A 16,086-nucleotide genomic window follows, 5' to 3' on the forward strand; every position below is an offset into this window, starting at 1 on the left:
ATTGATGCAACCATCTATGCAGATGTGATTGCACGAACCGTGTCGGCAACATCGAAATCTGATCTCATCATCTCACGGGTGGCGAGTGAATTGACACCGACGGGACACGCGGTTGCAATGCGAGTGACCTCCCCCGAATCTTCCGAGCATCCAATGCTCTGGCGGATTTGCGGTCTTAATTAAGTTGCTGGACTCTATTAGTACTTGCCATTTCTTGCTTGTAATATCTTTGGAATGATGAAAACTAGCAGAGGCGCCACCCAAAGTTGCTGGACTATCTATATTAGTGGTATTTCTCTGTGCAATATCTTTGCAATTATTAAAATTCGAACCATATCTTTGCAATGAATGAAAGGTAGGAAGTGTCATGCAAAAAATATACCACGTTAATTTGTAATATCATCGACTGCAGCACTAATGATGATAACAGGAATCTACAAATATATGTTTCATAACATGATGATGGGAGATGATGATCATAGATACAAGCGAGAGGAGCTTTCTGGACAAATTCTGTGACTATTACAACAAAATTGAGTTCTACTGCTGTATGATTTTATACAATGGCGAACGAGACAAGAAAATGAAAGAATTGCCGGAGCACCACCACCACCACCAGCCTATGGACACCATCCACCGCCACCAGCGGCCAACAGGAAGAAAGGGACGTCCCGCCTTATCGCCTCCGCCGCCCCACTATAGCAGAAAAGAATCGGTTGGCCGGCGCCGTCAGCCCCGCGCGGCGGCGGGGGGAGTGTGCGGCTGCTGCGGCAGCGGGTGGTGGAACAGCGAGGGCGCGTCGCGGCCGCCGAGGTCCATGGAGGACCTGGCGGAGCCCGGCGGCGCGGCGAAGCGGGTGGAGAAGTCGGGGTACCCCGGGAACTCGCCGCCGGGGCCCTCCGGGCTGGCGCCGTGGCCCTCGTCGAAGTTGAGCGCGTAGCTGAGCGCGTCGTAGTTGAGCTTCCGCCCCCCGCCGGCGCCGGCCCCGCCCCCGTGCCGGTGGTGCCCGCGGCGGAACCGCCGGATGAAGGTCTTCCAGCGCGGGCCGGCCACCAGCTCCGACCACTCGCGCACCTTCATCAGCGCGTCCACCCCGCGCCGCCACCACCGCCGCCGCTCCGCGCCCGCCCCCGTCCCTGCGCCCCCTTCCCCCACCTGGTGCCACCACTCCTCGTCCGTCGTGGTCGTCCCCGCGCGGCGGGCGTGCGAGGAGGACGACGACTGCCACGGCGCGGAGAAGCAGCAGCAGCGGTACCGGCGGCGCGAGAAGAAGGCCGCGTCGGCGTCGTCGGGCGAGGCGCCGTGGCCGGCGCCGGCATCCATGGGGATCTCGGGGCGGTTGGCCGAAACTCTTTCTTGAAGAGCGATGCGTGACGCGTGCGCGGGGCGGAGGGGAGCGGAGGCGGAGGCGAGAGCGGGGAGGGGCGCCAGGGTTTTATCGGGGAGGCGGTTTCCACTTGCCCGCGACGGCGCGCGCCCCCTCGCGCCTGGTGAGCCCAACTGCCATCCATCCATCCATCCCTTCGCCTCGTGACCCCGGGCCCACCTCCAGCGTGGTGGTGGGGCTTTCTCTCTCGGGAGTCTGTGGGGCCCGTGGTTTCGGGGCACAGGTGTCAGTGGAGACGGGTGGGTTGTCATCGGCTGGCAGGCGCGGCCGTTTATTTGTCACGTCGTTGCTGCTTGACGGACGGTGACGGGTGGCGGTCAGTTCCGCCGGGTAGGGTTGTCAGTGGCCAGACGTTGTGGGGGTGGGTCCAGAGAACAGTGAGGATACAGAGCAGAAGCCAGGACGGGCGGTTATTCTTGCTCGGGGTATGATTCGTTGGATGGCGCGCCATCCCCCATCCCCCATCCCATGCAGAGTTTTTTCTAAAAAAAAGTTTATTCAATCTCTACTTCTAACGTCTTAGTTGGTATGGTAGTCTCCGTTCCGGATTTATTTTCGTCCCACCTACCATGGTTTTTTGATACCTGCTCCCACCTCACTGTTAGCCGCGTCAAATAAAAAAACCACGTCGCGATGCCCCCACACAGTCCAGGGCCGCACCTAACGTCGCACCCATCTACAAGCGAAGGAAAAAAACCTCCGAAAATTAACCAACGAAAATTAACCAGCGAAAAAAAAACCTAAACCAATCGCACGCACGACTCTCCTGCCCTCCACTCTCGATCCCCTCCCGTCGCCGCCGCCCTCGGCTCTCGATCCCCTCGAGTAAGCTGCGTCGCCGTCGCTCTCGATTCCCTCGAGATCGTTGCGCCGCCATCCCCTCGAGATCCCCAGATCTCACACCGCCACCGCCGGTGCCTCCTCCTCTGGCGACGCGGCGAACGAGAGCAGGGCCGCAGCAGGGGTGGCTGCCTCGTGCCCCCGATGTCCAGGAGTACGTCTAAGATCGTCATGTTTTCTTCCCCATCGAGTTCGCCTGTTGACTGGTTCGCGAAGGTTTCGGCAGATCCGTTTTCGCCCTGGATGTGAGTCGTGTACCGGCCACTCTGGCGGTCCGACCTCGTGCGCGTCGTCCTCACCATCAACCCCAAGTCTTTCCTCCAGTGGACCATTGAACTCCACAACCAATTTCTTCGACGCTGTCATGCAGGTTCGAGTCCACACAGTGAGGAGATTGATTCATGCGTGCTTGTTTCAGTCCAGATCTCTAAATAAATGTTCCGAACGAGGAAGCTATGGGAGATTGGCAATGTCAAGCATGTGTTTCCTTACGTCTTCTTCTGTACTCCAGCTGGTACAACTTCCTGTACTTTCTCATATTTTTTTGGTTAATTGTGATATGTATTTATTTCAGCTCACACCTCAGTTCCAGTAACCATTAGAGTCTGACTTCTTTTCTATTATTGGATATTCCTCAGTTCCAGTAACCATTAGAGTCTGACTTCTGTTCTCTTATTGCATATTAGGGTTGTAGTTTTTGATACTACTCCTACAGGGCATACTTTAGGGTTGCTGCAGTTCCGATCAACACTTGAGAAGAAAAATGATGCGAGTAAAGAATAGCTTCAGTGGTCTATTGAATCAGGTGTTCCTTAGTCTTGATAAATTCCAATCTATTGGGAAGCTATGATTGTTTTCATGTGTATGCCCACCGCCGTGTTGCTTTTATTCTGATTTTAACATATTATGCATCTGTTCATTCCAACATGACAATACACTGTATAATTTACGAAAGAAGATGGGCATGATAGTCTATTCTTGGTTCATTAGAACATGGCCTACCAATATGTTGAGGAATTAACGGCATCCTGAATAAAAGATGATTCCTTAATTGTTTGATTTGTTGAGTCTTACATATAAATAGATACTGTGGTCCATGGAATTCTTCCATTGTTTGTATTGAAGTTAAATGACAATATGCTCTTCATATATACTTTCAATATAGTAGAATATTCATTTGGGATAAATTGACTTGTTCTATTCGAAAGTGCTGCACCGGCACTAATAAACAAATCCAATCTCATGTCATCTATTTATTCTGACAATGGTGCCGTGTAGACTAGGAATTAGAAAAAAAACAAGTACTAGGATACATTGCAAACTATGGAACGAAAGAAACCTACTTGAAAAGGCCTCAGCAGTTCTACGCATGAGTCGGGTAATGCAGCATTATAGGATGATCCATTCATATGCATACAAAGGCTTCAATTTTGATTTCCATTCAGTTTCATCCGAATATTGATTTTTCTTTAGTTTAGATCAGCTACGATTTAGGTACTACAGTTGTATAGGATGATCCACTGCCATTCATACAGAGGTTCCAGTCTTGAATATGTTTCAGTTGAATTCAGTTTTTCGAGTCAGCCCATCTCAGCTCTATGTGACATTTATAAGATGACTCCATAAAATTCACAAAAGACGGTATTTTTTTTCCCATCTCAGCTCCAACTGTTGCTTTCTTTGAGGTTTGGTCGTCTAAGTAGCTTTGCGGTGTTATGGCCGGTGCAGGCTGGAGGACCCTGACTCGGAGGAGACGACAGAGTTCATGGCGAGCGAGGCGGACTTGGCCGAGTCCATGCTTTCCTGGTTAGGGAGAGCCTCCAACACAAGGTCATGTGTTGCTTCTCTCCTCTATTTGGATTTTATTAATTGGTGTCTTTTTTACTGATTCCTTCGCTATTGCTGTGCGCTCCTAGGTTTAGTCCATGTCTCTCTAGATTACTTCTATTTCGTACGGATGGTCTTGAGTTTGCACAATTCCGGGATGTCAGCTCGCCGCACATGTGATACTTATTGTTAATAGTTATAGAATTCCCTAGGTGTTCTTTGTTATTTTTGTGCACAGAAGTTGTTTGTGTCTTTGTCCGAGCCAATTTCAGTTACAAATCCCCGAGTTAAACTACATGTGGCTAACAACATTGCAGATGAAGCTCTCGTCTTTGACTATAAGTTTGACATGTGCTAAGAGTTTTTCGGTGGTTGATATCCTGCACCTAGATATGTTTATAGACTCATAGATGGAATATCCTTTCTTATTTATAGTGGATCTGTTGTTGGTGCCTTACTACAAAGTACTGGTGTTTTATGGCCACTACTAATGATAATAGCATTCTTTATGCTAAGCTGCAGATAAAATATTGAAGGGTGGAAGTCTGTTAATCATTCGATTAGACAATTTTTGTTATTTAGCAATCAGTTTAACTCATACAATTAAAGTCTGATTGTTGTAGTAAATAATGTTGCTAAGAACTTCAAGGTACCGCGTTTTTCCAATTGTCGCCACTTGGCAAAAAATTATTGTTTTTAGAAGTAACAAGTAGTTTAAAAATTGGTGTAGCCCGTAGCAACGCACGGGCGTTCTCCTCTCGATTCTCCGTTGTGCGATGTCGCAACTTCTTCTCCAACTCTGCGGGTGTAGGTAAGCCACCGCCTTCCTCTCCTGAGCTTTCTCTTGTGCTCTTTGTGTCCACGCCATGGCCATCTTGCCATGCTAGGTTCTACCCTGTCCATGGAAATTTATATGATTGGGCTTGTGGTGATGGTCTGCTATGTCACTGTTTCACACAATGCACAGGCATAATGTATGTGTAGAATTGTAAATGTAACATCTCAATGTCACCACACTATGTTTTTGTATCGATTCTGTACATGAATATTTGTGTGTTTGTTTATTTGTTTTCTATGTGCTTCTATTCTGAATAATGCTACTTGCCTGACTGTCTATTTTTCTATTCTGAATGCAGAGAGAGAGAGAGAGAGAGCATCGTGACTGCCATGGCTTGAACTATTTTGCTGAGATCCTGGAAAAATTGAATGGTATAATTCTGTTAATTGGGAACCTTGGAATTGATTTTCACCTGAAAAGGTTGGCTATCTCAACCTTCTTAAACAATTCTGTAGCACGTATTTCTCATATGCATGAAACTTAGTTAGATTTGCTTTTTTTTTTAAATCATGGGCCATCCACTGAGTATTATGTTATTCGTTCTTTTGGTGTTTTAATTTAAAAAATCAGCTCTGCACAAGTAACAACATGGCTTAAAGCCTGTTGCTTTTACTTGCGTTGAGGACAATCTGATGGACAACCTCCGACCTACTCGCACCCCATAGTTAGTGTATAACGGCTGGAGAGAAATTATGCTTTTCTTCATTTGGACTATTCGATAGATGCAACAGTTATAAAAAGAAGAATTTTGTAAATCAAAGAGAGATATGCTCTCATGAATTGCTCACCTCTGAAGGTTGAAAACATATGGGCCTGATGAGGCCGTTTTCTTTTTACAATTTCCTCTAGCAACAACTCCGTGTATAATCCAGAAATTGATCGTTGCTTATTTGTTTTTGAAAGTGTACAATTTCATTTATGAAAGTGTAATGTTCTCATCTCTATTATGATGTTTCAAGTATACTACTTCTCTCAAGAAGGTTGGAGTCAATGAGGCAGCACATAACTGTGTTTGATGCATTCTTCAGGTTGATCGAGGGTCGGATAATGGACGTAACACAGCTGCTAGAGAAGATATTATAATATGGAAAATAGCAGATGAGGAGCAAGCTGAAGTTGGTAGATCAATTGAGCAAGAGTTCCAGACCCAGGTGCACTTATAATTGAGTTGTTTGTATGAGCAGTGCTACATGCTTCCACTCTGCATCTCTGTAGTTATTTGGCTGAAGGTGTGCAAGAGTTTGAGCTATTAATTATTATGTAGTTTTAAGTTTTAACTTTAGAACTGTGTAAGTTATTCCCTTCTTTATAAATAACTTCATGTGGAAAAGTATTCTTTGAGGGAAACAAGGTCGAGAATTCGCATTAGTGGTTTACAGTGATAATATAATAAGTTTGCATTTTATACCATCTAGCAGGACTTCACGGAAGTTTGTTAGAGGAATTGCAACAGCCATGATCAAATATTATATTTCTTATTCCTTTTTGGTTTTAGACAAGAAAAGTAGCTCAAACCTTCTACTGCCGCATTCGCTGTAGTAGAGCAATCGCTGCCTCAAACTTCAGAGAAGATGGGCATGAATGGATGTTTTGGTTGCAGGTTACACCAAGAACAAGTGCCTCAGATTATTCATTTTTCAGGCAGCGGAAGGATCACTCCCCCTCCACTCGCGTCGCTCACCTGAGGGCGACTCGAGGGTGCCCTCGCCCCGTCCGCCGTGACCACCCCTCTTCGGATCTCACTGCCTCGACCAAAATGTAAGTGTTATACTTTTGTAGAACAACATTAAGAGGATGTGATATTAGCTAGCTGAATTTTTTCCAACTCCTGCACTAAAAGGATGTAAGTCGCCATCCAAACGATCGAAACACATCAGCTTGTAATATCGTAAGCAATTTGTCTCTCCGGTACATGGTTATCGACGTGTAGATTTTGGTAAGCTTATATTGTCGATCTTCTGGTAAGGTGACCCTTTCAATACTAATACCAGTTTTGTGAGTGCATGCATGTTCTTGTCATCTCAACTAAATCTGGATGGCCAAGTTTCCACAGAATGGCTCAAGATTTTCAGTCATACACTATCTGTCACACACCCAGACTTTATGAACATGTGATTTGTCATCTCAATTAATCGACGATTTTTGCTTGACAGGTGATTTGAGGCAAAGTCTGCGTTTGAAGCAAGGACAATAAAAATGATGGAGCTTTTGGTGCTCAGCACTTTGAAATGGAGGATGCAAGCTGTTACTGCTTGCTCGTTTATTGACTACTTCCTTTGCAAATTCAATGATCATGACACACCCTCCATGCTCGCATTCTCCTGCTCAACTGACCTCATCCTAAGCACAGCTAAGTGTATGAAAGTTAAATCAGATCCCCTTTTTTAGTATTCATCGACCAATGTGTTAAATTAGATCTCACTTGTAGTATCCATGGATCAATGTGTAGAATTTGGCGGCGATCAATTATTAAAGTTTCAGAATTTTGATTGCAGGAGCTGATTTTTTGGTGTTCAGACATTCAGAGATTGCTGGAAGTGTTATACTTCCTTCATTTGGGGAGCACAAGACTTCAGTTGTCGAAGTGGCTACAACTAATTGCAAGTATATAAACAAGGTAGTGATCAGGTCTGTGTTATTGTTAACTAAATCATTTGCCCGCATCACATGGTAACCTTTAAATGCAATGGTGCCTCTGTGTACAAGAAGAATGAGGTATTTGAATTAAATTGTAGGGAGGCTTCAGATGTATCCGAGAAAAAGCATAGCACCAACTTTTATAATGGTCATATGTTTCTATCAGAGCAATGCCATTATCCTACATACATTTTAAAATGCATTTGAGTTCTAATACATATTGTACATGTACCAACATTCTTTCCTCTGTTTTCGTTTTTTTGTTGTCCTTAAATGGCATCTCATTTTTACTTTCATTTAGAAAGTGAAGTAACATTAATAACTAATAAGTTCTCACATGTTAGGTTTTCTTGGACGTTGTTGAGAGTGTAAACCTTCTTATGTCTTCTAAAGGGAATTTGTGTACCATCAAATTTTACCTGTCTGTTCTGAGGTTTCTGGTGTCTTCCTATTCAACTATTTGATGTTCATTGTGTATATTTCTTACATTTCTGCAGGGAGTGTTCTATGATGTGACGTGACAGGAAAGATCCTGATGAAGTGCTTCCTTTATGGAATGCCTATCTGAAGTTTGGACTAAGAGACATGCTTTAATTGGCTTAGTAAAAAATACTTGCTAAAGAGCAATAAGATTAAAAGTAGATGTTTTTATTGTAGATTAGGATATGTGTGTTCCGCCACCGGTTCGACTTCTCATATTAGAAGGCAACCAGTTAGTTCATATATTACTACTTTGCACTATTGTAGAGGGATAATGAGGGATTGAGAGGCTACTACTATTTGTATTGCTGTCGATGCTTGCACAATGCTACTGCTTATTATACTTGGGTATTTATCTTTGGAATAAAAAACAATCATTTTCTCCCTTCAATCAAATAGTCATGACTTAGTTTTACTTACTAACCTCTCTTCATAATTTTTTTTTGGATTAAATTTAGCTTTTTATAAAGTTGCAAAGAACAGTTCTGACTTTTGTGGGTAGTCAACCAAATTCTGGTTCTTGGTTGAAAGCCCCTTGTCATCGTAGTTTACTCGAAGGCAGCTTCAGATTGATTCTCATACCAAGGGTGCCATCTTTGGAAGCAATAGTTCTAAGTTTTATAAAGAACCATGTTATATTTGCTTGCTTTTTCTTGTATAACCAACAAATATTTGTTGTGATTAGAATTATGACAACATCGGTGTTCATCACTATTCTTTTTGGAGTTGAATAGATATGTCTAAATTACACATAATGTGTATGAGCAAAATATTATAGTTTGACTTTCATGTCTTTCTTGGAAGTCACCTTAGTACTATGTTGCTGTCTTCATGTCTTTCTCATGGCCTTATTAGAGCATCTCCAATAGATGGTGCAAATTTTGACGGGCCAAAACCGGAGATGTAAATTTTGGACTGCCAAAAAATGCGTTTTGGAGCTCCGAAAAAAGGCCAACTCCAACAGATGGTCCAAATTCATGGTTCAAAAAAGCAACTCCAATAGATGGTCCAAATTCATGGTCCAAAACCGGCCAGCGGCCGCGCGGCTGTTGTTCAGCCGTTGTCCAGCCACTGTACAGCCGCACATATTGCATAAGAGCATATTTTAAAACAACATAAAAAAAATTCATGTCCACAACATTAAATTATTACATAGTTCTTCAGATCCAGGAGATGAAATGCAACACAAATACAACATAGTTTTGCACAATACAACATAGTTTTGAACAAACAAATAATGAATCTATGCGGATCTTTCGCCATGCCATTTCCAATGCTCTTCCATCAAATCTTTCTGGAGTTGGTCATGCACATCGCTGTCTCTAATCTCGCTGTACACCTTCATGAAACGTCTGATGCACTGTTCTTTTCGCATGGGGTTAACAGGAATGCCCATCAAGTGATAGAAGTTGTAATCTAAATCTTTTCAACGCTCGTTCTCAATGATCATGTTATGCATGATCACGCAAGCGGTCATGATTTACCAAAGGATCTTTTGATCCCAAAATCTAGCTGGTCCTCGCACAATAGCAAATTGGGATTGCAAAATCCCAAATGCCCTCTCAACATCTTTTCTAGCTGCCGCTTGTGCATTATGAAAGACAAGTTCTTTCTTACCTTGAGGTGTTGCAACCGGCTTGACGAATGTACTCCACCTCGGGTAGATCCCATCTGCAAGATATTACCCATAGTTGTAGGTGCGGCCATTTGCTTCGAAGGTCACCGGTGGTGCTTCTCCATTTGCTAAGTTGGCAAAGAGAGGTGACCGGTCGAGCACGTTGATGTCGTTGCAAGAACCGGGCGTACCAAAATATGCATGCCAAATCCATGTTTCATAATCAGCAACTGCCTCAAGAATGATAGTGGCATCCTTCCCACAACCCTTGAATTGTCCATGCCATGCTTTTGGACAATTCTTCCATTTCCAATGCATGCAATCTACAGACCCGAGCATACCTGGAAACCCTCGAGCTTTGTTCATCTCCAAAAGCCTCTGAGTGTGTTGAGCATTGGCTGCTCTCAAGTACTGTGGACCGAACACTTCTACCATAGTTATTGCAAATTGCTTGACATAGAAGATAGAAGTGCTCTCTGCCATCGCCAAGTTGTCATCAATGTAATCTGCCGGAACACCATATGCCATAATGCGCAAAGCGGCAGTGACCTTCTGCTCAATGCTATGCCCAGGCAACCCCGCACAGTTCCTTCTCTGCTCGAAGACTAGGTTATGCTGCTTCACTTCATTGCAAATGCGAAAGAACAAGTCCTTCGACATTCTGAAACGGCGTCGAAAGTAATTCTCCGGAAAGACAGGTGATGATGCAAAGTAGTTGCGCACCAACCGCTTGTGCGCATCAATCCGTTCTCTCCGAATGAACGCACGACCATAAGTGGAACCACCGTGCTTCGGTTTCTTCCTCTTGTGCATGGCCACTAGCATAGCAATCTCCTCTTCTTCATGGAAATCAAATTCCTCGTCCGACGATGAATCATCCATGAAAGAGGAGTCAACCGAGCTCATCTACAATGCACACGACCACTGTCAAACATACTATCCAATCCCGAGTTAAATCATCAAGTTTTGTCATTTTTTTACCTTGAGGAATTCCGTTGAACACCTTGTGCGCGCGGTGGAGGAAGATGGCCGCCGGTTGGATTGGCTGCTACTTATGGCTGCGGACGGCTCCGGACGGCGGCGGTGATAACAAAAGAGGTTGGAGGCCGGCCAAGAGGAGCTCGGCGGGCGGCGAAGACAAATTCGGCAGCCGGGCGGAGGGATTGGTGCGGCGGTCGTCGTGCGGCCGGTGCAACGTCCGTGGACAGGCTCACGGCCGACGGGAGCAGGTCGGCGGCAGCCCGAGACCCCGCGGAGGCCTACCGCGGCAGCCGGACCGCCGGAGGGGCCGAATCCCGCGCCGGCTGCCTCCCGATTCGGCGGTGTCCGGGCGGCGGCGGGGAGGCGAGGGGGGCGACGGCGGCGGAGGGCGGCGGCGGGGATGTGGGGTGGTGACGCGGGCGACGGCAAGGTTTTGGGCGGTCGCGGCGGCGGATTCCGGCCGGCGGGTCGCGGGCGGGCGGACGGGCGCGGGCGGGAACGGAAATGAAGTGACGGTTGGGCGTTCGCAGGCGGCGGCTGCTTTTGGACCAGATGCATCTCGTGATGTATATTTGCATCGCGAGATGTTGGATTTTACATCACGAGGAGGCCGCGGTCCAATTTTTTTTGTATATGGACCGTCTGTTGGAGCAGCGTTTTTTGCCCCAGACGGTCCAAAAGTTAGGTATTTTTACATTTGGACCGTCTATTGGAGATGCTCTTAAAGATCTCTGGTTGATATTTTTGTAGCACATTTCTTACAAGATCTCCTGTAAGGCTATAATTTTAAATTCAAAAAGCATTTTTAGTTGGGATAAGGAAGGAGGAAAGAAAAGGATAGCGCTTTAACGGTAAGTCGCCGATATAGCCCGTGGCAACGCACGGGCGTTTTACTAGTGTTTATAGAGTTATAATCGAGAGACATAAGTTTTTTTTGAAAATGAGTTTATTCAATGTTTATAGAGTTACAATCGAGAGACATAAGTTTTTCGATGCAGGGGCACTATGGTTAAGCTACACTGTCGTAGTGTACTCCGTGCGGCTGTAGTTTGTCGGACGATCTGCCACTCTGTTTTGTTCCCTTCATGTATTCTGCGGAATTAACTCTCTATCATTTTTCAGCGGTCTGATCTCTGAGATATTTGTTCTAAGGGCGACTCTAACGCGCCAACCCATTTCGTGTGTTCAAGTCTATCTAGGTTCGTGGGACACAAAATTCATCCCAACGCGGTGACTCACGACGTTTAGTTTGGACCCATTCCTATTTCAAATTTGGCCTGGATTTGTGCCCTCGTGGACATGTAGCGGACGCCCCACAGTGTCCTCCCCTGGCCAGCCTGTCGGTCGCACACATGCCATTCGCCCCCTTCACCCCACGAACAGCCTGGCCTCTTCGCCCTCGCCACCACCATCCAGCTTCTGACCTATTCGCCACCGCCCAGCCCTCGCTGCCGCATCCACCCACGCCCATTTTGTCGGCGTTGTGGGCACGTCTTGCTGTCGACGGAGTAGTACAAGTCCCACCTACCCAGGGTCGCCGGCAGCCCTTGATATACAACCGCTACCTCCACGGTCACCGCCAGAGAACGCGGTGTTCGTCATCCCTGGTGCCCGAATGGACCAAGGACGGGGCCCTTCGCCGGCTGAGACTCGTCCACGCCCGCGACTGTCGTCCCCACAAGGTGTTGGGCCGTTTGCCCGGCCGAGACACGTCCATGTCCGCGGCCGTCATCGCCCACAAGGTGTTAGGCCGTTTGCCCGGTCGAGACTCGTCCACGCCAGCCGTTATCTTTGTGAGGTACGGATTCATCACTCCGAAGGATCATGGCGGATAGCTCAGATGAGTTTTTTTTTCAAGAACATCATACGTTCATCATCGTCCTAAGAATCGTCCAAAGATAATGATGATGTTGTGGTTGCTACTTTCATCGTCAATGAGCACATTTCGAGGCGGCGACCATTGTTTAGGGGATTGATCGGGCCATGCTCCTGTGTTGAATCATAACAGAGAAAACGACTTTGTCCTACTCTACGACGATTATTTCGATCTCACACAACCATTATTCCGTGCCAAGCTTTTTCGGTGATGGCTTCGAATGATAAGACCAATGTTCAACCGTGTGGCACCCCATTTGAGTACAACAAATTACCACTGTATTCAGATGGACTGTCGCACACGTCAGCTCGGGAAATTAGTCTAGCGTATGCTTTTACAATCCATGAGTAACATGATACAAACCACTCGACAAGAGTGTTTTTTTTCTCGAATGCGCACGAGTGTGCGTATCATATATTAAGAGAAGAAGGGGGAGAGAACCCCGCCCACAGTTATTTACAAAGCGTTCACAAATGGACGCACTCCACCCCACGACACATTTACATTACATAGGACTACTCATCAGCCGCCCGCCCATCTACCCCTATGAAAGAAATTGGGAAATCTGCATGCAAGATGCCAGCCTGTTTCCATGATACACACTCAGAGGCAATCCGTCGTATGACAAGCTGCACATCCGGTATTCCGTCAAACACGATAGAGTTCCTGTGCTTCCACAATGCCCACATGGTCAGCAAGTGAATGGCTCGATAGGTCTTACCATGCTTTCCCTGTGGTATGGCTCTTGTCCACCAAGTTTGTAGATCTTCGTCCACTGATGGTGACAGGCCTGTCATGCCCATAGCCTGGCCTAGCTTGTTCCATATCTCTTTCGCGAACACCCATTGGAGCAGGAGGTGATTTATATCTTCGTCATCATGGTCGCAAAGAGGGCAAGCATTCTGGTGTGGGAGTCCATGCTCTGCGAGCCTGTCTGAGGTCCACACCCTTTTCCACAGGGCCAACCATGCAAAGAAACGGCAACGCAAAGGTGCGTTCGATGCCCATGTGAACACTGCCGCCGGTGAGACATGGAGCGTGGCAAACCTGGCCGCGTACGCCGACCTCGCAGAGAATTGGCCATCCTTCTCCCAGGACCACGACAGCTGATCTGGTACCTGGGCGTTTAGCGTTATATTTGCCACCCTCAACCAGGTCTCCAAAAATTGTAGAAGGCCGGTCCTGTCCATGTTTGGTCTGATATTGCAGGCCCACGTTGCATCCATCAGAGCCTCGACAACGGTTCTAGAGCTCCGAACTTTCTTTGGCACCTTCTCATACACTGCCAGGGCTAGCTATTGTATTCGGTAACCATTTAGCCATCTATCCTCCCAGAACAAAGCTATGCGTCCATCGCCAAGGGACAGTCTAGTCGCCGCCTGAAACAGGCCTTTTGCCTCATTGATGATTGCGAATCTGAATTCTGCCCATGGTCTGGACGGGTCTGTCCGCTGCAGCCAGAGCCATTTGGCTTGCAATGCCACATTCATCCACCTCAGGTCAGGGACACCGTGACCACCTGCCCACTTTGGTCGATAGAGAGTCTCCCATGCGACAGCGCATTTACCTCCTCTTGCTTCCTCCTTTGCACACCACAGGAAGTTTCTGCAGATCTTGATGATTGCCTTGATCGTTTTCGGTGGCAGGCCCATGGCAATCATAGAGTGTGTCGGGATTGCACAAAGAACCGACTGGATCAGTAACAGCCGGCTGCTCTTCGGTAGGGATGCCACCTTCCAATTTGGCAGGCGTGCTGCAATTTGATCTACCAGGTCTTGGAAGTGTGCGGCTATTTGCTTCCGAATGGACAATGGTAGCCCGAGATATCGACATGGGAAAGTTGTGGTTGCGCATCCCAGCAGCCCCGACACTAGCTGCATGTGCTCTTGCGTGCATCTGATTGGTAGAGTAGAACTTTTTCTGAAGATTGATCTTGAGTCCTGATGCCTGCCCAAACAGGTCCAGAATGACAGCACACGCCTGAAGGTCCATCTCCTTCGGTTTCAGAAAAATCATTGCGTCATCTGCATACATGGATACCCGGTGCCGCAGTCCCGTCCTGGCCAAAGGAGCAAGTAATCCAGCTACGGTGGCATGCTCAAACAGTCGGTGTAGAGGTTCCATGCAGAGAATGAAGATAATGGGTGAAAGCGGGCTTCCTTGACGCAACCCTTGGCAATTGAAGATTGTTTCACCGGGAATTCCATTGACAGCTATCTTGGTTGATGATGTCACAAGTAGTCCACAAATCCAGGAGGTCCACCTTGGTCCGAAATCCATCTGCCTCATTACTTCTAGAAGAAAAGGCCATTGCACAGAGTCGAAAGCTTTGCTTATGTCCAGCTTCACAAGGATCGTCGGATCCTTTAGAGCGTGCAGTCTACGTGTCGTGCCTTGCACGAGCATGAAATTATCATGCAGAGATCGTCTGCGCACGAACGCGCTTTGATGATTGCCCACCAGGTGCGGTAAGTCATCAGTGAGCCGAGAGGCAAGAACTTTGTCGAAGATCTTGACTGCGCCATGATTCAGGCTAACTGGCCGGAAATCTTTGATGTCCACCGCTCCCACTTTCTTCGGCAGTAGCGAGACGGTGGATCTGTTGATGGCCTGTAGCCCTCGCATGTCTCCACCGTGAAACATCTCTACCGCCCTCATGAAATCATCATTTATAATGTGCCAGCATGTAGCATAGAAGCGTCCTGTGAAGCTGTCCGGTCCGGGTGCCTTATCCATTAGCATTTCCTTGATCACTTTTTCCACCTCTTCCATTGAGAACGACTCCTCCAGATTCGTCAAGTTCCTCCTTGGCAACCCAAGCAACTCCAGGTTCAGGGTGTGGCTCCTCTCTGTGGCCGAACCTAAGAGGCGCTGTTAGTAATCATCAACCGCCCGCGTGATGTTGTCTTGGCCTGTGAGAACTTGGCCTTCCGAGTGGATGGAGAGGATGATGTTCTTCCTCTGCCGGTGGCTGGCTTGGCGGTGAAAGAAGGAGGTGTTGGCCTCTCCTTCCTTAAGCTAGCTGGAGTAGACGAGAGTGTTGTCCGACAATGGATCTTTGCAGTGAGCACAGCCCAAGAAGCTTTCTCTTAAGGGTTTTGCGTAGCCCGTGCTCTTTCTCTGTCAAGACTCTCGAGTCCATCGTTGCGTCCAGCCGTACAATGACCTCCAACGCAATTGCAATCTGCAGCCTGATATTCCCGATCCACCTATCGCTCCACCTCTGGAGTGCCTTGGCCGTAGCCCGTAGTTTGTTGTCAAGATTCACAACAGCATTGCCCGAGGGGCCAACTGAGCTCCACGCCATGTCCATCGTGTGAAAGAACCCATCAACCTTTGGCCAAAAGGCCTCGAAGCGAAAGCGCTTGCCATATGTGAAATCCACGTTTAGATCCAGGAGCAGAGGGCAGTGATCCAATGACAAGAGTGTTTTATTGATCTACGCAACTTTACAATGTCGAATTACAAGACTCCAAGTCTTAATAGTGCATTGAGGTTAGAGCAGTACCGAGTAGCCTTCGTGCCTACTTCGGAGGTGACGCAGCGGAAACTCTACTAATGGCAGCACGATCCTAGCGCGACCCCACTCCACAGGGATCTGACTG

General features: G+C 47.2%; 1 protein-coding gene and 1 long non-coding RNA gene across 2 annotated transcripts; one reads left to right on the forward strand and one right to left on the reverse strand.

Moving 5' to 3' along the window:
• Nucleotides 1–445: 445 nt before the first annotated feature.
• Nucleotides 446–1,528, reverse strand: LOC123167308 (uncharacterized). The gene has a single exon (XM_044585158.1). It carries the CDS (start codon nucleotides 1,513–1,515, stop codon nucleotides 730–732), a length of 786 nt encoding a protein of 261 aa, XP_044441093.1. The 5' UTR covers nucleotides 1,516–1,528; the 3' UTR covers nucleotides 446–729.
• A 5,728-nt stretch (nucleotides 1,529–7,256) lies between these two features.
• Nucleotides 7,257–8,400, forward strand: LOC123167309 (uncharacterized). Its single transcript, XR_006483890.1, has 2 exons — nucleotides 7,257–7,520; nucleotides 8,027–8,400. It is a non-coding gene; the product is annotated as an uncharacterized lncRNA (long non-coding RNA).
• The last annotated feature ends 7,686 nt before the right edge of the window (nucleotides 8,401–16,086 follow it).

Source organism: Triticum aestivum, chromosome 7D (genome assembly GCF_018294505.1).
Source record: "Triticum aestivum cultivar Chinese Spring chromosome 7D, IWGSC CS RefSeq v2.1, whole genome shotgun sequence".
Classification (NCBI taxonomy): Eukaryota; Viridiplantae; Streptophyta; class Magnoliopsida; order Poales; family Poaceae; genus Triticum; species Triticum aestivum.

Bases quoted from the DNA above. Each gene is read 5' to 3' on its own strand.
- LOC123167308 (XM_044585158.1), bottom strand. From the start codon at position 1,515: ATGGATGGATGGCAGTTGGGCTCACCAGGCGCGAGGGGGCGCGCGCCG.